This window comes from Capra hircus, unplaced genomic scaffold, assembly GCF_001704415.2.
Source record: "Capra hircus breed San Clemente unplaced genomic scaffold, ASM170441v1, whole genome shotgun sequence".
Lineage (NCBI taxonomy): Eukaryota > Metazoa > Chordata > Mammalia > Artiodactyla > Bovidae > Capra > Capra hircus.
Window position 1 is genome coordinate 5,296 of NW_017189885.1, and position 22,673 is coordinate 27,968.

General features: G+C 36.9%; 1 protein-coding gene across 3 annotated transcripts in view; it reads right to left on the minus strand.

Moving 5' to 3' along the window:
• Positions 1-3,370: 3,370 nt before the first annotated feature.
• Positions 3,371-22,673, minus strand: part of LOC108634720 (zinc finger Y-chromosomal protein) — a 77,329-nt gene continuing 58,026 nt past the window's right edge. For 2 of the 3 annotated variants that reach the window (XM_018044893.1, XM_018044895.1), the window contains 6 exons: positions 22,048-22,617; positions 8,812-8,961; positions 8,262-8,405; positions 7,738-7,893; positions 6,915-7,055; positions 4,812-6,145 (listed from right to left, as the gene is read on the minus strand). In XM_018044893.1, coding sequence (XP_017900382.1) covers positions 4,962-6,145; positions 6,915-7,055; positions 7,738-7,893; positions 8,262-8,405; positions 8,812-8,961; positions 22,048-22,617 — 2,345 coding nt within the window. In that variant the 3' untranslated portion in view covers positions 4,812-4,961. Of the gene's footprint in view, positions 6,146-6,914; positions 7,056-7,737; positions 7,894-8,261; positions 8,406-8,811; positions 8,962-22,047; positions 22,618-22,673 lie in introns of all 3 variants that reach the window. The other variant, XM_018044894.1, reaches the window with a different exon arrangement.

Sequence of the window (22,673 nt, forward strand, 5' to 3'; positions counted from 1 at the left end):
CCACAGAATTCTCTAGGCCAATATACTGGAGTGGATAGCCAAGCCCGGGATCAATTCTAGGTCTCCCACCTTGCAGGTGGGCTCTTCACCAGCTAAGCCACAAAGGAAGCCCAAGAATACTGGAGTGGGTAGCCCATCCCTTTCTTCAGCAGCTCTTCCCAACCCAGAAGATCTAACAGCAGAAAACAAATAGCAGAAGACCAGTAGCAGAAAATGGACTAAAGAGCAGCCCCCTAATGAAAATGAAAGGGGAGAGTGAAAAAGCCTGCATAAAACTCAACGTTCAAAAAAAGATCATGGCACCTAGCCCCATCATTTCTTGGAAAATAGATCAGGGTTGGGTGGGGGAGCAGATGGAGAGTTGGACCATACGGGACTGAGCAGCAAAAATTTAGGCTTTCCAACTGCGGTGCTATCTTAAGACTGCAAGGCGATCAAACCAGTCAATCCTAAGGAAATCAGTCCTGATTATTCATTCAGTACTGCTGCTGAAGTTCCAATACTTTGGCCCTCTGATTTGAAGAGCTGACTCAGTGGAAGAAATCCTGATGGTGGGAAAGACTGAGGGCAGGAGAAGTAGGCAACAGTGGATGAGCTGTTTGGGTTGTATCATTAACTCAATGGACATGTTTGACTTAATTCTGGAAGGTAATGGAAGGATGGTAAGCCTAGTGTGCCACAAGTCCATGGAGTCACAGAGTTGGACATGACTGATCATACAACATGCTTCTAAGTAATGCAGATACTAGACATCTTGGCTGGCAGTTCAAAAATAACTGTTCTGAAATAGTGTATCTTTTAAGGTATCAACTGGTTGTGAATTTTGATTTCAGATAATACAGCTATAAATTATCTGGGAAGTAGGGATCTGAAAAGCAAAACTGGCTCAGTTGTGTCCAATTCTTTGCAACCCCACGGACTGTAGTCCATGGACTTCTCCAGGCCAGAATACTTCAGTGGGTAAGCTGTTCCTTTCTCCCAAGGAACCAGTGCAGGTCTCCTGCATTGCAGGTGGATTATTTACCAGCTGATCTGCTAGGAAAGCGAAAGAACACTGGAGTGGGTAATCTTATCAGGTGTTACTTACAAAGGCTGTATGTGTGTCTGTGTACATGGGTCAGTTCTGTACAACTCTGGGACCCTCCAAACTGTAGCCAGCCAGGGCCTCTGTCCGAGTGGTTCTCTAAGCAAGAAGTCCTCTCCATTGGACAGTGGATTCTTTACCTCGGAACCACCTGGGATGCCCATTTATAAAGTAGTGTATTATAAATAAGTTATTCAGTTGCCATGGTCTCATCTGACTTATGACAAAGTAACATTCATCATTTCAATAATTTTTAACTCAAATTTAAATATTTATGGTTTGAGCTATCAGACAAATACATGTTCCTGTAAAGGGGAAGAACTTCAAGATCCTTATTTTCAAAATCAAAGACTTTTGAAACGAAATAGAGGTGATGGTTGCAAAGCACTGTTTATGAATTAAAGGCCAACTGTACACTTTAAGTGACTTAGGGACATCCCCGGTGGTCTAGTGGCTAGGACTCTGCACTCCCAATGTGGGGGCCCAGGTTCCATCCCTAGGCAGGGAACTAGATCTCACATGATCCAACTAAGAGACAGTAGAGCCGAATAAGTAAATAAAAATATATATTAAAAAAAAATCTGACATATATTGGGTCAATTTTATCTCAATAAAAATCTGAATGTCCCAATCATTTTTTAAAAATTTCCCTTAACTGTGACACCATAAAATTATTATGTTTTCATGTGCTAATTCCAATGTGATGGTATTAGTAGGTGGGGCCTTTAGGACCCAATTTGGTCATGAGGATATAGCCCTCACAAGTGAAAATATGCCCTTCTTCATATCTCCCTCATTCTACCATCATGTGAAGACATAAACAGAAAATGGCGGTCTGTGAAGGAGCAGTCAGTATCTGTCTTGACCTTGAACTCCACAGCCTCTGTAACTGTGAGAAATACTTCTCTGTTGTTCATGAGCTAACCACTCTATGGTATTCCACAACAGCATTCTAAATGGACTAAGACAATTCCTGATAATTTAAGAGTCTAGCTTCTAATTTTACCATGACAATAACCCACTCTGTCAGTGTTTATAACGCACCTCCAAATTGGGCACAAAAGGATAACTTAAGGACAGGTTCTTTGCTGTGAATATAGTAATCATCACCACTGATTCTTGTGCTCTCATACTGAAATGAACTCTAAGTGCTCTAAAACAATTTTATACATGGGAAACCACAGAATTTGGAAACGTTGAAAAAATAAATCTTTTCCAAAAACGAAAAAAAAATTCAAAGACATGATAATTAACAGGATTCAACAATCAACTACTGTAAAGTATTACCTGCAAAATCACAGGAAACATTTCTAACCAAGTCAAAAAAGGAAGGGCAACTAAGTATTTTGAACACATTCCACTGCTACACAGAGAATTTAAAAATCCAGAAAAAACAGTCCACTGTTTTATGTTTATTAGATTTAACAAAATTGTATTTTTCCCCCCTTAAAGAAGTATTACTTTGTACTGGTCACAGACTAAACACTGATATCAGGAAAATAAGTCTGATTTTTATTTTTTCATGTTACTCTTACGTACACATTTATAATAGTGTCACATTTCTCTGTATGAATTTCTTATTAAGTATTTTACAATGTACAGAGGAAGGAACATACAATATTTAACAAGTTATTTCAACAAATAACTTACGTTTTCTAAAAACTGGTACCTCTTTAAAACATTACACTGAAACATACTTTTTTTTAGCTTTGCTATCAGTTGTTTTAAGACAACTTCAACTAATATCAGCACATAACAGTAAGTACAATTTAATTTTTTCTTTATGAAGAGAAATATTTTACCATATTTACTTGACCAAATCCTTAAATACCTTTTGAAGGTTTCAATGTGCTTTAAAACAACTGTGACTCCAGAATATATGAGAAATATGTAAAGTTCTGTGTTCTTTATCTTTCAGTGTATTCTTGAAAATATAAATAGCTATTTATCTGTATTAATTTTACAGAATGTTCTAAAATTCATAAATGTAAACTTTCATTAAACATTTTCTGTTACTTAAGGGATTAACAAATTCAAGGGAGATTTAAAAGATTCTTACACACAGAAACAATTTTCCAGAACAGGACAACAGATGGATACTAAAACATGTGGATACTAAAACAGGTGGGGACATACATGGAGGCCAAGAAGGCAGAGGTTCCAAAATCCATCCTGTGACTGTGGCTGGCATTAAGTTTAAATTCCTATGTACCTAAAGCACTTGATTTAGAATGAGAATAAATTAACTTAGCCTTGAGTGGCTGTCAATAAACCCAAACAATTTGATTTCTAACCCTATTAATATAACTTTTGAACATGAATATTAATGGCACACAGAAAGGCAGAAGGTGAAACTTTTACAGGCGTAGAAGAAAGCACCGTATGATGAAGTTGTAAGGTACTTATCCCAAGAAAAAAAAAATTTCTAATCTCCCCCAATGTGCTAGTGTATATATGCCAGTAGCTAATTTGAGCACTAAAACACTAAGAAGAGTTTAACTGTGGTATAAAATTTGTATTAACATAACCAAATTGTAATTAACTGTTTGAATTCATTTTATATGTTAAAATGTCAACACTTGTCAAGTTATTTTGCAGTAATCTTCAGTATATAGAGCTACTCTTTTGTTATTCTACCTTCTTATTCACTGAGATGACAGTTTTTTTTAAAAGCTTCTCAGTCAGAACTGAGAGACAAATGTCTTGATACTTGATACTCCATTAGCTTTTCAGAAATTTTTTAATGTATAAAAGATGAAGCTGTTAAATAAGCATTCTATCTAGACATTACTTTCCTTTTCCAATTACCAAAGATGGTTATTGTAACTTTTTACAATAACTAGTGTCATTCCCCCTACACCAATTTTTCCGCTAAATTTTAACCTCTGAATTACAAGCTAGGGAAAACACTCTTTGATATACCCTGAATCTTCCAGGTTATAGTACCTTTAATTCTCCCCATTATAGACTTAAAATTTGGGATTGGGTGCGGACATACATAAAGCAAGCAACAAAAAGGTACACATAAAATTTGGGGGTACCTTACACATGTAGTTGTGCAATCTATGAGACACATACATCTCTAAAAAAATTTCAACTTAGTTCAAAGTATCATCTGCAGAACACAACTATTCCAAAACAAAGGAGTATAGACAAAAGAATAAAAAAACAGGAAAAACAAAACCTTTCAATATGACTTTCTAAAAGCATGCCATGCTGGCAAAAAAAAAACCCACAACACTACAAAGAGGGTAAAACGTAGCACACTTTTTCTGTTAAACAGGTTAAAAATTAAACACAATCCTAGCCAATATTCTATATTCAGCAAATGTAGAGTTTCAACTGGGAAGTTTCATGGTCATGTGGCCTGAAAATGTTAAGCCAGACAAGGAAATGACTTTCGTGCTGTAATTTAGACCTGACAGTAAAATCTCTCATTGAAATTAGCAGATGTTTCTGTTTAATGCTAAAATTTGTATGGGGAAAATGAGAGAATGACTACTTTTAGAGTCACCAATACTATGTTTTTTTTAAATCTTTACATGGTCTTAGAAGAGTACCATACAGGTGAATAAAAAAGAGTAAAACTTTTAGGACTGAAAAATTCAATATAGACTCAAGAGATTATTAAAAACAAAATTTTGGTTGCTACTCTTCCTCATTTAAACTGAAGAGGATGCAGAACACTCTACACCAGTAGAATGTACTGATGTAGGGCACTCTACACAGTAAAATGAAAAGTTAAGAAGAAATAATCCTATCTGTACACAGTATAAATCAATATACAGTACTGTATGTGAACAAGACTGACTAGCTTTAACATGAAATTTCTGCTTTCAAGGCCAATGTCTCTACAAAGACTGTAGAAGTATTGCTGTTAGGGCAGGCCAACTTCTTTATGATGTCGCGTTATGTGCTGGTTCTTTTCTGAAGGTCTTCGGAACCCTTTCTTGCAGTACTCACAACGATGAGGATAGTCTTTCGTATGAATGGAAATAACATGCCGTTTAAAGCCTGAGGCATCTGTAGTGCTATATTCACAGTACTCACACTGATATACTTTTCTGCCACTGTGTGTCTTCATATGCTTTTTAAGCTCATTCTGTTGCCTAAATCCCTTTTTACATCTCTTACACCTAAATGGAAGATCTTTCGTGTGAATTGAGAGAATATGGCGACTTAGAACAAACGGATCTGCAATCTTAAAGTCACAATGTCTACACTGGTGCATTTTTTTACCCTTGTGGGCAGCCACATGCTTCTTGAGTTCTGATGGCCTGTGAAAGCCTTTATCACACATGTCACACTTATGAGGGTAGTCCTTTGTGTGAACTGAAATTATGTGACGTTTCAAATCGCTAGAGTTTGAACTCTTGTGGTCACAATGCAAGCACTGGTGTGTTTTGCTTTCTTGGTGGATAAGAGCATGTTGCTGAACCTCTTTGGTATCTGAGAAAGTCAGAAGACAAATGTCACACTTGAAAGACATTTCTTTACTATGCTTAGTTTTCACATGCGTTTTCAAATTAGAAGAGTCTGCAGACCTATATTCGCAGTACTGGCATTGGTACGGTTTCTCTCCAGTATGGATTCGCATGTGCTTTCTAAGCTCTGATGGGTGACGAAAACCTTTACCACACTCTACACATATATGAGGAAAGTTCTTGCTGTGGACTGCCAAAAGGTGGCGATTTAATAACCCTTGTTCAGCTGTCTCATACTCACAGAATTTACATTTATGCATTTTGCTGGCTCCTTTTTCCTTATGCACCATTTTGTGAGTGAACAAAGCCCCAGCATGGGAGAAATGCTTCCCACATTCATCACATTCGATGGCCTTCTCTGCCTTGCTGGTAAGCTTGTGGCTCTCCAGGTGATTGTGTAAACTTATCTTCTTATTGGTAGTGTAATCACAATCAGTACAGCGGTACTTCTTTTTGGTAAGGTGTTCAGGATGGTTTTTCATGTGCCTTTTCAAAAAACCTCTCGACTTAAATTTTTTCCCACAAATCATACAAGGATAGACAGTCAAGGGATGTCCATCAGGACCAATAATTATTGCTAAGAAACGAGAAGAAAGGAGCATGAGTGATCAAATGAAGATCAGTTGTCATCTCTTCAAGCATATAAAGTGAGTTCTGAACACATTTACAAGCACTCTTTCTTATATATTACACTTTTCAACAAAAAACATAGTTAGCATAGTAATAAAGTGAATTTGGTCCAGAAAACTCAAAATGACTGTATTAATTAAAATATAATAAAAACCCGATTAAAATACATGAAGCAGGAAAAATTGAAAGCCATACTTGCTTAGATATCTGGGGAAAACATTCATAAACCTCAACCATTTTGGTTTTGTCAACTGTCAAATTTATATTGACAGTAAGCTACAATCAGAGCCATAAAAAATTCTAATGTGCAAATCACTAGACAAGCAATACAGGAAAGAAATATATTCAATTAACAGCTGTAGTATTTGTCCTGCTACTCTGTGACTGTGCCTGCTTCATGCTGACACAAAACAACTTTAAATTTTTTCATTTAAAGTTAACCAACATAACATTTTAGTGATTTACTTGCATTTCCAATAAAGTAACCTGATAGTTTGCAATGTTTTTCCTGAATTACATTCTGATTCAAAACTGTTTATTTTTATGAAAGGAAATCATTCATGAATATCACTTAATTCTTAAAAACTGTATTTTCAAATTCAGTGCATGTATTCTAGCACCTAAAATGCCATCACAACACCTTTACGGAATATATACTGGAATTTCTTCTGAGAGCTCGCAAAGCATGCTGTGCTGTGGAACTCATGTGCCCTCACCTGTTTGGTACTGCCTGGAATCAGGTCTTCTCCTTTTCTTTGGCTTTTGTTTAGCCAGTCTGCCAAGTCCAGCAGACTCATCTATGTGCAAGAGAGCACTTGCAGTGCCATTCCGATTTTCAATTCCATCAGAATTATTACCTAACAATGTGCATTAAAAAACAAAATTATACAGTATTATAAATGATAAAGAATTAGGGACTCTTTATTAATGACAACAATGTAAAGCCATGATACTCATGAATGAGAGAAATTCCCTATCTAGGTATAAACATTGGGCATATTTGTTTAAGATGAAAGAAAATGCCTAGCTTCCAAATATAGCATCATTTTCCCCCATTAACTTTCATTCTCATTCAAACAAATTACATACTAAAGATGAAAAATATGGGTCTGAAAATCTACGTGCATGTATGCTCAGCCATGTCTGACTCTTTGAGACCCCACAGACTGTAGCCCACCAGGCTCCTCTGTCCATGGTATTTCCCAGACAAGAATACTGGAGTGGGAAGCCATGCCCTCCTCCAGGGTATCTTCCCAACCAAAGGATCAAACCCAGGTCTCCTTCACTGGCAGATGGATTCTTTACCACTGAGCCACCTGGGATGCCCTCTGGAAGTCTTCATACTTCTTAGAAAACATAAGCATAAAGTAAGTTCCTATTAAAGTTAAAGACAAATGATAGACTATCATTTTTCTCAGTTTTTACTTAAATCAGTTCACTGATATTCATATTTCTGAAACCTATGACAATGAAACCTATTTTTTTATTCTGAAATCATGTTCAAGAACCATACAATCCTAAAGTCGCAATGTGACTTACCATAAGCTGCTGCCCATGCTATTGGCATGAAGGTTTTGATTTCACTGTCATCCATTTCCTGTTCATGAACAGTGGTAGCAGCTGCTGCAGCAACAGCAGCATCTTCCTCTCCTACAATCACTTCCATATAAACTTCATCTGCAATTTCAGCAACATCTGAATACAAAATTAACAGAACCACTTTTGTGACCAAGTTTACAGATGAGATAGGAAAAATATTTTTATTTGAATTCTGTTAATAAGCAGAAAGTTCAAGTGTTACATACTTAGAATATTACTTTCACATAGTAAATACACTATAAACATTTATTCAATGAATTATTTTCTTGGTTTTCACCATAATTTGTTTATAAAATGATATCTTGAGTAAACATCAAGAATCAATGATATTTTCTTTGTACTATGACAGTACAATAATGTTTGCCATAGTACTACTTTTCTTCCTTCAAATAGTGGTACAGTTTTAAAAATTTAAAGCATATAGAAACATAAAATGCTCTCCCACAAAAAGGCCACCTACTTACTTAAATCTTCATCTTCTTGTTGAGAGTCACTGACAGTCATATAAACCATCTTTTCCCTTGGCATACGAATACTGTTACTCTGATCAAGGAGTTCAACTCCATGATCATTCTCAGGCTCACTCTCCACAATGTCAACAGTCCCACCTATCAGGGAAGATGACAATTCCAAGTATTTATGTGAAAAGTTCATTTCCTCCTGTTTCATCTTAATAAGTAATTAGCTCTTTCAATACTTTTGTATATTAATACAATAAAAACCTGTTTTAAAAGTTATCTTCAGAAACAATTACAAGTATTTTCAGCCTAAAACACCCTAAATTAATTAGGTTAAAGTGTTTGATGGGAATCTCCCCATGTTTAGCAGGGGAAAAGAATCTCTCTCCCACTGCAGGAGAGGCAGGAGATGCAGGTTTGATCCCTGGGTTGGGAAGACACCCTGGGGAAAGAAATGGCAACCCACGCCAGTATTCTTGCCTAGAAATCCCCTGGACAGAGAGCTGGACACAAGTGAGCACAAAGCACACATAATGTGCTCAAGGTTTCTCCTTACCTAAGTCATCCTCTCCAGGGTCAGCTTTAAAAATATACACCTTGATGACTTCAGGGCAAGTGCCATCCACCTTACAAGGATCAATTTCCGACTCTCTGTCTATGGTCATACCAGCAGAACAGTCCTGTTCAATTTTGCCATCATCATCCACTAAAAAGGCAGGAAAAGACATAACTTACTAACAGCAGAAACTTAAATATTACCATTTTCAAAAATTCTCTTTTTCCAAATATAATCTCTAAATTGATTCATGTAAAACTCAATGATTCTACCTAGAAAGTAGATGATTCAATGAATAAATCTTGAAAGTTTCCTAAAATTCTGAAAATTCTGCAAGCTATTAAGGTAAAATACTTAAAAGTAAAATGCTGGCAATTTAGGAAACCAACACAAGTAATGAAATAATATATTTTACCTTTAGATACACATATCAGTAAGGTTAAAAGCATTTTATAATCTCAAAGATCTTGTGGAAAATGTCCTATTAGAAAAATCAGCAAGTAATAGCCTTAATATAAAGATTTTTATTGGTGTTACCTCATGTTTACTACTCCTGAGTATGGTCTGGTTTTATCAGTTTGTATTAGAATTATATGTATTTTTTAAAATTCCGAATATGTTTTTCAAAAAAGCACACTGCATTGGTCAGGATAAACATCAAACTGTTTCAAGTAGAACTATATACTCACAGACATGGTATGCACATGCATATAATACATACAAACACACATACTTGAGTTTTGTAGAAAGTGGTAAGTCTGGGTCACTGCTTGAGAATGCAGTAAATCCATAATTCAACATACTCCTATAAACCCTAAAGAAGGTTAGGTGTTTTGCAAAAAAGAGAAACAACTCTTTCCTATAAACTGACACTCACATGGTTTCCAATATTAGAGACTTGAATACAAAGAACAAATACATCCTATTTTGGACTTTATAACAGAAGAAAAAATATGTGGCAGCATTATGCTTAAGGTTTGAGAACTTAAAAATCTCTCAAAGAAACATTCTGGATAAAATTAATATGAAAAATATAATTCCCAAATCATGTAATCTTTCATGCATTGCTATCTGTGGCACAAAAGAAACTCTGGCAAAGACTGATAAAAACCAAGCCAGTAAAATTCAATTCATCATCAACATGTGCATTAAGCAAAGACTAAAGGAGTCTTCTCTCTGCTTTGGCCACTAACTCATCTATCTCATACAACTGCAGAGAGAAACAGAACCAAAGCATAGAAAAAGAACGTGATAATGCTAATAGCATACCTAACATTTATTAAGTGATTATCTATCCAATCACTGAATATTTAGCCGGGAGATTTTAAAGTATTTTTAAAATTTTAAAGGAGAGGAAAGATGTTTGTGCAAGTCGGATGACTTTTCTGAGGTCACACAGCTAATGATTTAAATAAAGCATGTGTGCTCAGTTCAGCTCAGTTGCTCAATTGTGTCCAACTCTTTGTGACCCCATGAATCACAGCAATCAGGCCTTCCTGTCCATCACCAACTCCCAGACTTCACTCAGACTCATGACCATCAAGTCAGTGATGCCATCCAGCCATCTCATCCTCTGTCGTTCCCTTCTCCTCCTGCCCCCAATCCCTCCCAGCATCTAAGTCTTTTCCAATGAGTCAGTTCTTCGCATGAGGTGGCCAAAGTACTGGAGTTTCAGCTTTAGCATCATTCCTTCCAAAGAAATCCCAGGGCTGATCTCCTTCAGAATGGACTGGTTGGATCTCCTTGCAGTCCAAGGGACTCTCAAGAGTCTTCTCCAACACCACAGTTCAAAAACATCAGTTCTTCAACCCTCAGCCTTCTTCACAGTCCAACTCTCACATCCACACATGACCACAGGAAAAACCACACCCTTGACTAAACAGACCTTTGTTGGCGATGTCTTTGCTTTTGAATATGCTATCTAGGTTGTCATAACTTTTCTTCCAAGGAGTAAACGTCTTTTAATTTCATGGCTGCAATCACCATCTGCAGTGATTTTGGAGCCACCCAAAATAAAGTCTGACACTGTTTCCACTGTTTCCCCATCTATTTCCCACAAAGTAATGGGACCAGATGCCATGATCTTTGTTTTCTGAGTGTTGAGCTTTAAGCCAACTTTTTCACTCTCTTCTTTCATGTTCATCAAGAGGCTTTTAAGTTCCTCTTCACTTTCTGCCATAAGGGTGGTGTCATCAGCATATTAGAAGTTATTGATATTTCTCCCGGCAATCTTGATTCCAGCTTGTGTTTCTTCCAGCCCAGCATTTCTCATGATGTACTCTGCATATAAGTTAAATAAGCAGGGTGACAATATACACCCTTGACGTACTCCTTTTCCTATTTGGAACCAGTCTGTTGTTCCATGTCCAGTTCTAACTGTTGCTTCCTAACCTGCATACAGATTTCTCAAGAGGCAGGTCAGATGATCTGGTATTCCCATCTCTTTCAAAATTTTCCAGTTTATTGTGATCCACACAGTCAAAGGCTTTGGCATAAAGCAGAAATAGAAGTTTTTCTGGAACTCTCTTGCCTTTTCCATGATCCAGCAGATGTTGACAATTTGATCTCTGGTTTCTCTGCCTTTTCTAAAACCAGCTTGAACATCTGGAAGTTCACGGTTCACGTATTGCTGAAGCCTGGCTTGAAGAATGTTGAGCATTACTTTACTAGCGTGTGAGATATGTGCAACTGTGCGGTAATTTGAGCATTCTTTGGCATTGCCTTTCTTTGGGATTGGGTTGAAAACTGACCTTTTCCAGTCCTGTGGCCACTGCTGAGTGTTCCAAATTTGCTGGCATATTGAGTGCACCACTTTCACAGCATCATCTTTCAGGATTTGAAATAGCTCCATTGGAATTCCATCACCTCCACTAACTGCTCATAGTGATGCTTTCTAAGGCCCACTTGACTTCACATTCCAGGATGTCTGGCTCTCGATGAGTGATCACACCATCATGATTACCTGGCTCGTGAAGATCTTTATTATACAGTTTTCTGTGTATTCCTGCCACCTTGTCTTAATATCTTCTGTTTCTGTTAGGTCCATACCATTTCTGTCCTTTATCGAGCCCATCTTTGCATAAAATATTCCCCTGGTATCTCTAATTTTCTTGAAGAGATGTCTAGTCTTTCCCATTCTATTCTTTTCCTCTATTTCTTTGCATTGATTGCTAAAGAAGGCTTTCTTATCTCTTCTTGCTATTCTATCTTTCCTCTTCTCCTTCGCTTTTCGCCTCTCCCCTTTTCAAAGCTATTTCTAAGGCCTCCCTAGACAGCCATTTTGCATTTCTTTTCCATGGGGATGGTCTTGATTCCTGTCTCCTGTACAATGTCATGGAATTCCATAGTTCACCAGGCATTCTATCTATCAGATCTAGACCCTTAGATCTATTTCTCACTTCCACTGTATAATCATAAGGGATTTGATTTAGGTCATACCTGAACGGTCTAGCGGTTTTCCCTACTTTCTTCAATTTAAGTCTGAATTTGGTAATTAGGAGTTCATGATCTGAGCCACCCACAGTCAGCTCCTGGTCTTGCTTTTGTTGACTGTATAGAGCTTCTCCATCTTTGACTGCAAAGAATATAATCAATTTGATTTCAGTGTTGACCATTTGGTGATGTCCATGTGTAGAGTCTTCTCTTGTGTTGTTGGAAGAGGGTGTTTGCTATGACCAGTGCATTTTCTTGGCAAAACTCTATTAGTGTTTGCCCTCCTCCTTTCCGCATTCCAAGGTCAAATTTGCCTATTACTCCAGGTGTTTCCTGACTTCCTACTTTCGCATTCCAGTCCCCTACAACGAAAAGGACATCTTTTTTGGGTGTTAGTTCTAAAAGGTCGTGTAGGTCTTCATAGAACCGTTCAACTTCTGCTTCTTCAGCGTTACTGGTTGGGGCATAGACTTGGATAACTGTGATACTGAATGGTTTGGAAACGAACAGTGATCCTTCTGTCATTTTTGAGACTGCATCCAAGTACTGCATTTCGGACTCTTGTTGACCATGATGGCTACTCCATTTTTTCTGACGGATTCCTGCCCGCAGTAGTAGATATAATGGTCATCTGAGTTAAATTCACCCATTCCAGTACATTTTAGTTCGCTGATTCCTAGAATGTCGACCTTCATTCTTGCCATCTCCTGTTTGACCACTTCCAATTTGCCTTGATTCATGGACCTGACATTCCAGGTCCTATGCAATGTGTGCTGTCATGTCCAACTCCTTTCAAACCCCTGGGCTGTATGTATCCCATCAGGTTTCTCTGTCCATGGGATTCTCCAGGCAAGAATACTGGAGTGGGTCGCCAGGTCCTCCTTCAGGGGATCTTCCTGACCCAGGGACTGAACCCAATCCTCATGTCTCCTGCACTGGCAGGAGCATTCTTTACTACTGGCACCACCTGTATTCTGGCCCTAAGCCAGAATACAAAACTTGACCCATGTGACTCCCAACTAACATTCTTCAACTTTCATTATTTTAAGAATATTTTCTCTGATATTTAAGGTGACTTTCAGGAAAAGCCAATAATCAGTATATTTAACCCAAGATGGCTTCTCTGAAAACTGATCAGTTAAATATGCTCATGACTCAAGTACAATTCACCTAAGGCTGTGGTGATGGTTTTGACTATGTAATTTTTTATGCTTTAAATTCTTAACAATGGTTTATAAAGAATTTATAGTTTGATATGTTTAAAATACTTTTGCAAATCACCCATCATTTCCCTTAAAAGATCAGAAAATTACCTCTGTTTAAGCTAATTCTTACACAGAAGTGAAGAATATTCTTACGTAGAATATTCAGATAAATTTGGTATTACACTCATGAAAAATGGACACTTTAGTTTCTTGCTTACTACAAATAAACACTATCACCATCCCTAAGAAATTACTTCATAAAACTGCTTTGAAACAGCATTCTGAAATCTTATGGAAGGGTAAATCCTGCTATAAACCCATACAGTAACACAACACCCAAACAAAGATAAGAATGAACAACTACATTGGCCTACAGTAACTCAGAGATCACTGATGTTCTTGATGAAAAGTGTTTTAGTGAACGCTGTGGGGGTCAGACTGAAGCAGGTGTAAGCATCTGATGTAAGATGTAAATTTCTTTAATGTTTAGTTTAAAAAAGGAGGACAAAGGAGCAGTAATCCAAAAGGACTGCAAAATCAAAGTGATTACTATCTGATAAAAAAATGTATCAGCATGTTCAAAGTCTGTGGATAATAAAGAAAATGAGATTCTGGAATTAGAAGACTGTGAACTGCTACATCAGGATCTGGGATAGAAAGAGAGACTAGAAACAAAGATCAAGAAAATTTCTTTATACTGGAGGATGCACATTATTTGAGTCCTGGAAGTAAACAGCAACAGTAAGGTAGGTGCATTGTTTGGGGGCAGAGGGCTGGACAGTAGTGAGAAATGTAGAAAGCAAGAAAATTTTTAAAAAAGTCCTGACTTGTGGTTTCAAGCACATATACACAAGAGGAGGCAAAGACTCAAGTTTAACAGAGACTGGTAAGACTGGGATAAGTACTTGATGACTGTGGGAGAACAAGTTGGTAGATGAAGAAATTAATGATGATACCAAGATTCAAAAAGCCCAGCTTGTTGAACTCTTGGCAATTATTAATAAATACACATACACACCCACTCCTCCTTCCCTGAACTGTGAGTTTATCTAAAATGTCTTGATAATATTTAATAAATACAGCTTGTGAGGACAAAAAGGTATGGTGTCCTTAACTCTGGGTCTGATGTGTACACAGCCTTTTTTTTTCCAAACCTGAGTATTTTTGCATGACTACGTATCAAACTACTATGGTATATCAGACCTAATTAAGATTATTTCCCTTAAAGTGGCTTGGGGGTTTCAAACTAAGATAGCATTAGAGGGTGAAGATCTCAGCAAATAAGGTAGGAAAATCCAGAATAAATTTGTAATTCTTTGAAGAACCAACCACTAAGACCCTTAATTACAGATGAAGCTGGCCTCTTTGGGCATACTGAAAAAAATGATTCTAAGTGTGAGTGACAGTTGCTCAACTGTGTCCAACTCTTCGACTAGAGCCCATGGAATTAGTAAGGCCACAATACTGAAGTGTGCACCTGTTCTCTTCTCCAGGGGATCTTCCCAACACAGGGATCAAACCCAGGTCTCCCACAGTACAGGCAGACTCTACCATCTGAGCCACCAGGGAAGCTCAATAATACTGGAGTAGGTAGCCTATCCCTTCTCCATGAATCTTCTCAACTCAGGAATCGAACCCCGGGCTCTCCTGCACTGCAGGCAGATTCTTTACCAGCTGAGATACCAGTGAAGCCAGGTACTGAAAAATCTAATGTTCGGTGTCTGTGAGAACATACCTGATTATTTTACAAGTGGTGGTTTGCAGGGAATCATAAAATAAAATTCTTGAGGACTGGGAAATTTAATAATTTTCAAATTCCAAAATATCACATATTTACCTGTAGCTTGTAAAAGATTCTTCCAGTTGTGTCTATGGTTTTAAAAATATGCAATAAACGGAGTTTCCTAGTGGCCAAGCAGTTAAAAATTTCAGGCTTTCACTGCTTGGGCCTTGGCTCAATCTCTGGCCAGGGAATTGAGATCCTCCAAGTCCTGTGGTATGGCCATAAAAACAAACCAACCAACCACAGCAGAGCTCTTCCTCTGCACCAAATTAAAAAAATAAAAATTTAAAAATATACGTGTCCTGTTACTACTCAACTTCTGATTTTAAAACTGACTTTAAAATTAAAATTTAAAGCCTGCATTAAATTGAGTCATGTAACAGGAAAGAAATAGAGCTTTCGAATCAGGCCACTCCAAACAGAAAGTGTAATTTCTAGAAATTAGGACTGCTTCTAATCAGAGCTACCTTCTACACATGGCATTTTAGAATTTCTTTGGCAGTTCTAAACATTTTGTCTCCCTTCTCACAGATAAAGAAATGTAAGTTCCGGGGTGGCATGTTAACTGCCGAAAGTTGGTGAGCTTACTAAGTAAAAGCCGATGGAGAAGGAATGAGAAAGATGTCTTCAAGAACTGTTTCATTATACTTTTCACCAGGTTATGTAATCTTACTTCTCTAAACTTCCGGAAAAAATTGTTCATGATTTTACATGGAAAAAAATGGTATCAAATTTGCACTGGTACTGTACTTTTTCTAAACTAACCTCATAAACTGAGCTATCTTTTACCATCTGTTATGATATGTTAAAATATAAAATGCAAACATATGGCTTATCTCTCCATTTACTTAAACTGCCTAATCCTTCAAGATCAGGTCATCATTAAAATTTATCAATCACTGCTCAGATCCCAGAAACCTAATGATTATCTACTGGATCTTCCCTCTCCAGGGTTCCCACTTATCACCCTGAGACTGCTACCAATTTATCTTCCTAAAAACATCCCTGTTCTCCTTTTCTACCAAGTAAAATAGAAATCCGGCTTCCCCATCAGCTCATCAATTAAGGAATAAATCTGTAGAAGATCCAGGTTTGATCCCTGGGTAGTGAAGATCCCCTAAAAAAAGAAATGGCAACCCACTCCAGTATTCTTGTCTGGGAAAACTCACATATAGACAAGCCTGGTGCACTACAGTCCATGGAGTCATAAAGAGCCAGATAAACTGAGCAGACACACTGCAATGACAAGTAAATGGGCTTCCCAAGTGGCTCAGATGGTAAATTCATCATCTGCCAATGCAAGAGACCCAAGTTTGATCACTAGGTTGGGAAGATCCTGTGGAAAAGGAAATGTATTCCACTGGAGTATCCCACTCCAGTATTCTTGCCTCGGAAAATTCCATGGACAGAGGAGCCTGACTGAACCCTTCTGTGGCTGGGGTCACACAAAATTTGGGCACAACTTAGTGGCTACTTAATGACTACTACTAACAATGACGACTAATAACATTGATCTTCTATATGCTTACTTTTTCCTTTGGTTAAATATCCACTCAAGTTCTTTGCCCATTTTCAAAATTAGGTTGTCTTTTTTTTTTAACTGAATTGTAAAACTTTAATATTCTGGTTCCTAGACCCTTGAATACAGGCTTCAGAAATACATAGAAAAATTTTCTCCAACACTGAGTTATGTTTTCAGTTTCTTGATAATGTCTAAGAAACAAAAACAATTTCAAATTTGACTTAGTTCTATTCATTTTTCCTTTGTTGTTTGTGGTTTTTGGTGCCAAACCTGAGAAGCTACTGCCATTAATAATTCAATTTAATACGTTCACCTAATTTTCTTCTCAGTATTTTAGAATTAAAACTCCCACATTTAAGTCTTTTCTTTTTTAAGGTTAGTTTTTAAAATACTCAACATTTTGTTTTTTGGTACACTGGGTCTTCCTTGCTTTGCACAGGCTTTCTCTAGTTGTAGTGAGAAGGGCTACTCTTCATTATGGTGCCCAAGGCTCTCATTGCAGTGGCTTCTTCTGTTGCAGAGGACAGGCTCTAGGCATGAGCATAAGCCGCTGTAGCATGTGGGCTCCATAGTTATGGTGCATAGACTTGGTTGTTCCATATCATCTGGAATCCTCCCATACCAGGGTCAAATCCGTGTCTCCTGCATTGGCAGGTGGACTCTTTTCCACTGTGCCATCAGTGAATTCTACATTGAAGTCCTGAGTTATTTTTGCATACGTTCCAGATAGTGGCCCAACTTCATTCATTGATATGTGGATGTAAAATTATCCCAGGACAGTTACAGTTATCCCAGTATTTATTATTATTGGCTGAAGAGACTATTTTTTACCTTACTGAACTATCTTGACAACTTTGTGAAAAATCAACTGACCACAGACGTACAGATTTCTATGTGGGGACTCTACTGCATTCACTTACATGCCTATCCTTATCCAACACTAGTCAAGTCTTGATTACTTCAGGTTTTCTTTTAACATGTGAAGGCCTTAATGTCCCCTTTATTTTTAAAACTTTAGTTAGAGAATACTTGGTTGGCAATCTTTGTTCAACTTTTAACATGTTGAATACATTATCCATTGTCTTCCAGCCTCCATTTTTCCTAATGAGAAAACTGCCGCTACTTTTTGAGGAAAGACCATTTGTATAAGAATCAACTCTGCCTGGCTTTCAAGATTTACTGTCTTGTAACAATTTAAAAGTCACCTCTTAGTTTCTATCAATTTTCTGATAATGTTTAATTCAATTTTTTAACCACTTCATTTTTGTAATTTTCTAAAACATGACCAGAAGATTGATAATTAATGACACATTTTAACTCTTATTCCTACTTCTAAGTGTTTTGCCAACTAGTTTACACATGGTATAAAGTTCAAACAGTACAAAGGGTATACAATAAAAAATGTCACCCTGCAAGTCGTATCTGCAGTGGAAATGGCAACCCACTCCAGTACTCTTGCCTGGAAAATGCCTGGATGTAGAAGCCTGGTAGGCTAGACTCCAGGGGGTCACAAAGAGTTGGACACGACTGAGTGATTTCTCTTTCTCTGCAGAACAATTGCTGAGAGCTTCTGGGTAAATATTCAGAATCTCATGCATATGCAAGCATATCTATATGAATTCCTAAAAGTATAATTTTTGTCATGGGTAAAATCACTGCAGATGGTGACTGCAGCCAAGAAATTAAAAGCTTATTCCTTGGAAGGAAAGTTATGACCAACCTAGATAGCATATTCAAAAGCAAAGACAGTACTTTGCCAACAAAGGTCCGTCTAGTCAAGGCTATGGTTTCTCCAGTAGTCATGTACGGATGTGAGAATTAGTCTGTGAAGAAAGCTGAGAGCACCAAAGAACTGATGCTTTTGAACTGTGGTGTTGGAAAAGACTCTTGAGAGTCCCTTGGACTGCAAGGATATCCAACCAATCCATTCTAAAGATCAGCCCTGGGTGTTCTTTGGAAGGAAGGATGCTAAAGCTCAAACTCCAGTACTTTGGCCACCTCATGTGAAGAGCTGACTCATTGGAAAAAGACTCTGACGCTGGGAGGGATTAGGGGTAGGAGGAAAGGGGACAACAGAGGATAATATGGCTGGATGGCACCACCAACTTGATGAACGTGGGTTTGAGTGAACTCTGGGAGTTGGTGATAGACAGGGAGGCCTGGTGTGCTGCAATTCATGGGGTCACAAAGAGTCGGACACTACTGAGCGACTAAACTGAACTGACATGCATTTAAAATATTGTTATCTGTAGGTAACTTTCCTGACAGTCCCAGTAGTTAAGACTTATGCTCCCACTGTAGGGGGTGCAGGTGTAATCTCTAGTTATGAACTAAGATCTCGCACGTCATCCAGTACAGCCAGAAAAAAAAAAAAAAATCAATAAATAGACTTTTGTACACAGATAATACAGTGGATTAGAGTGACAACACAGTGACCTTTACCTTGATGATGATTTCCTGAATTTAACAGTTTAGTATTTACTTTCTTTTATTGCTGAGTAACAGTTCCTTTGACACAGTGTACACCTGGTATACATTTCCTAAATACATTTTAGAGTCCTTATACCAAAAAACATCAGTTTCAGCCTGACAAACAAAACCTTGTTTCTGTATCTTATCAGAACAAACTTTAAGAAACCGATTAAGACTTCCTTGGTGGTATAGTGGATAGAAATCTGCCTTCCAATGCAGGGTACATGGGTTCTATCTCTAGTCTAGGAAGATCCTACATGCTATGGAGCTACAAAGCCTGTATGCCACAGCTGTCAAAGCCCCCAAGCCCCAGGGCCCACGCTCGGCAACAAGAGAAGCCACCACAATGAAAAGGCTGCATACCACAACTACAGAGTAGTTTCCCCTCATCACGACCAGAGAAAGGCCATGTGCAGTAACAAAGACAGAGTGAAACCAAAAATAAAGAAAGTATCTGAGCAGGATATAATCCCTAAAATATCCTTATTCATTTTTCAGAGACAATTTCTATGTATGTTAAACTGTTATTCTCTTTTACCATTTAAAAATAAATTCTAAAAACAACAGAAAGCACCTGGTAGTGAGCTTACAATGGTAAGGTATATAACATGTCCAATTAGCTACTGAACAAAGGAATAAAAACACAGAATTTAAGAATATCAGATAAGTGAAATAAACATTTTATCATCCTTTGTATTCTTATAAATACTAAAAGCAATAAACCATAAATTGTATGCATCATCTAAGTTTATGCATTAGGTAAGGTTTGGGCTTCATTTACTCACTCATCACAGAACCTCTTTATAGGAAATGTTCAATATAACCAGCCATAAATTGGAAACTAATACCGTACTACCAGGTCAATTGATTAAAACATCTAAACTAGATGGCGCTGTAAGGGTCATGATAATGATGGAATTTCAGCCATAAAGTTAATGTATTCAATATTCAATAAATATTCATACCTAATATGCTTAGAGTTTGATGGGAGAGATACCTAAAACAAGTAAGATGCACCAAATTCTATCCTCAAGAAAGACATGGTCAATTTAAAAGCAACAACAGCATCTAGACTGCAAGTCTATATATTGCCATTGTGCTGTAAAAGTAATCATTTGTGTCTAGATACATTACTATATAATAAAAAATGAGAATTCTTAGTCATTAAGGGAGATCTTCAGAAGGAAGAAAATTGATGAGATCAACACTAAATGTATAAAAACTTAGGCATTTAGATTTAATAACATTAACATTTCTAGAAAGAGAAGAGACATCTGTTTACATTCTTTGATCTACATATGTTGAATAAATACATTCAAAGAACTGAGATACATCCTATTATTATTAAAAGTTAATAACAGTATCTCAGGTTTCTCTATCATGTATAAAATCAGATTAGACCATAACTTCACTGCATTCATAACAAAACAGGTGCCAAGCATTTCTCTTCCCCATAGTTTTAAATAACAATAGAGAATAAAAAGTATATTTCATAGAAGGCAAAAACAAATACATACCAATGAAATAGAAATCTCTAGATAAAATCATCTTTAAAAATTTTATATTCTAATTAAATTTTCATCAAAATTAAAACCTAAATTAGTTGTAATAAATATTAACCATATCCCATTTTCTTCAGAATATACAATCAAGGTCAGAAACTGTTAATTATTAAGAACCTCAACACTTAAATCTAGAATAAGGTTTTATACACAGAAGGAGTTTAATGAATATTTATTAAACCAGCACAATTAGATTTGTGACAGCTATTAAGCAAGTTCAGTTGAGTATTAAAAATTATAATTATAAAGCTGGGCCATATGATATGCCTGATTACAAAAGAAATGTACAAATGCTTATAATCTCTGCCCCCCAAAATTGTGCAGTAACTTTTAACAGTGCTATGCTCAAGACAAAGGGATAAAGATTTATGCTCAGAATTAATGGGAATCTCTTAACTGCATCTACACAGTAGAACTTGTTTCCAAAGAAAACAATTGTCCCATGACCTAGCAATTTAGGATATCAAATAATTTAAATCAGCAGCTAGATGACAGAGCTAGTCAACAAAGTCAACCTCATTAATAAAAGGAATATATAGAAAAACTGAAGTTAGAAAAGAGCAAACTCCTACAAACTGTGATTCTACTATTACAAGTATCACATAAAAGTATAAGCTAAACTCTATTTATTTCCCAGGTGACTTTGAACAAAAAACATTTTTTTAAGATAAATACAGTGAAGAAACCCAGTATTCCATTAACAGCTATGAGCAGAATGCAAAATCAATGGTATTAAATTCCTAATCAATCTAAAATCTAAGTAAAGTAATTGTTTACACTCTTGTACATTACTACTTTATTCCACAGCATTAAACTAATATAATTCTAAGCCAAAAGAGAATTTATTTTTTAAAATATAATCACTCAAGGAGAAGAGGGACACTGGTGTGGATAAAGACCATAAAGTACAAAAGTAACTACATTTATAAAGACACAGTTTATTTTTCAAGTTGAAACTCTTTCAAATTTCAGTGATAATTATAAAACAGCAGGTAACAGCCTCATCACATCTTCCATGATTTCAGCTTTTATCTTTCTACTAAATCCTTATATAGAAAAAACTATTTATTTTTGTACCATTTAACTTTCCTTAATTCTGGCTTATCTGAGAGAAACCAAACTATAACAATAATGCAAACAAGCCTAAGAGATTTATCTTAATTTTATATAAGTTTAAGACAAGAAAATATTCCCCGGATGTAAGTTAGGAAAGATAGCCTTTGAAAACACCTTTGACAATCACTGTACCCCAGGACTTACAGGAAATCATAAGGTAGTCCTCACAGTTGCCTTTGTCATCATCCTGCTGGTCCACAGGGATCCCGTTGGCATCTATGACTGCTTCTGAGGCACAATCTGCTACCAATACTTCTTCTGACACTACGTCGTCTGTCAGAGGATCAGTGACAATTTCTGCCTCTACTACACTACCATGAACAATGTGTTCAACATGTCCAACATCAGACACATGTACAGACTCACTGGTCAAGACATGTTCTGGCATAGACATTGAGGCTGAAGTAATATCAGAAGCTAAGACGTCATCTGGGACTGTGCAATGTGCTAAAGACACTTCTTCTGTTACATCTGAGGAAAGCATTTGCTCAGGAATGATGACATTTTCAGACACATCTGCTTCTTCTAAGATATCTGAGCACTGAACATCCTCAATAACAACATTCTCAATAACATCTTGGATTACAACTGAGTCTGGATCATCAGGAACAAAATTATGCACAGTTATATCTGAATCCACAACATCTGAAACAAAAACAGTTTCTTGTACTTCCACAACAATTTGATCACCATCCATGTGTGTAGCATCAGTTCCTTAAAAATACAAAAATTAAAATGACAAATTTCAGGTAGGCATGAATGACAATCTC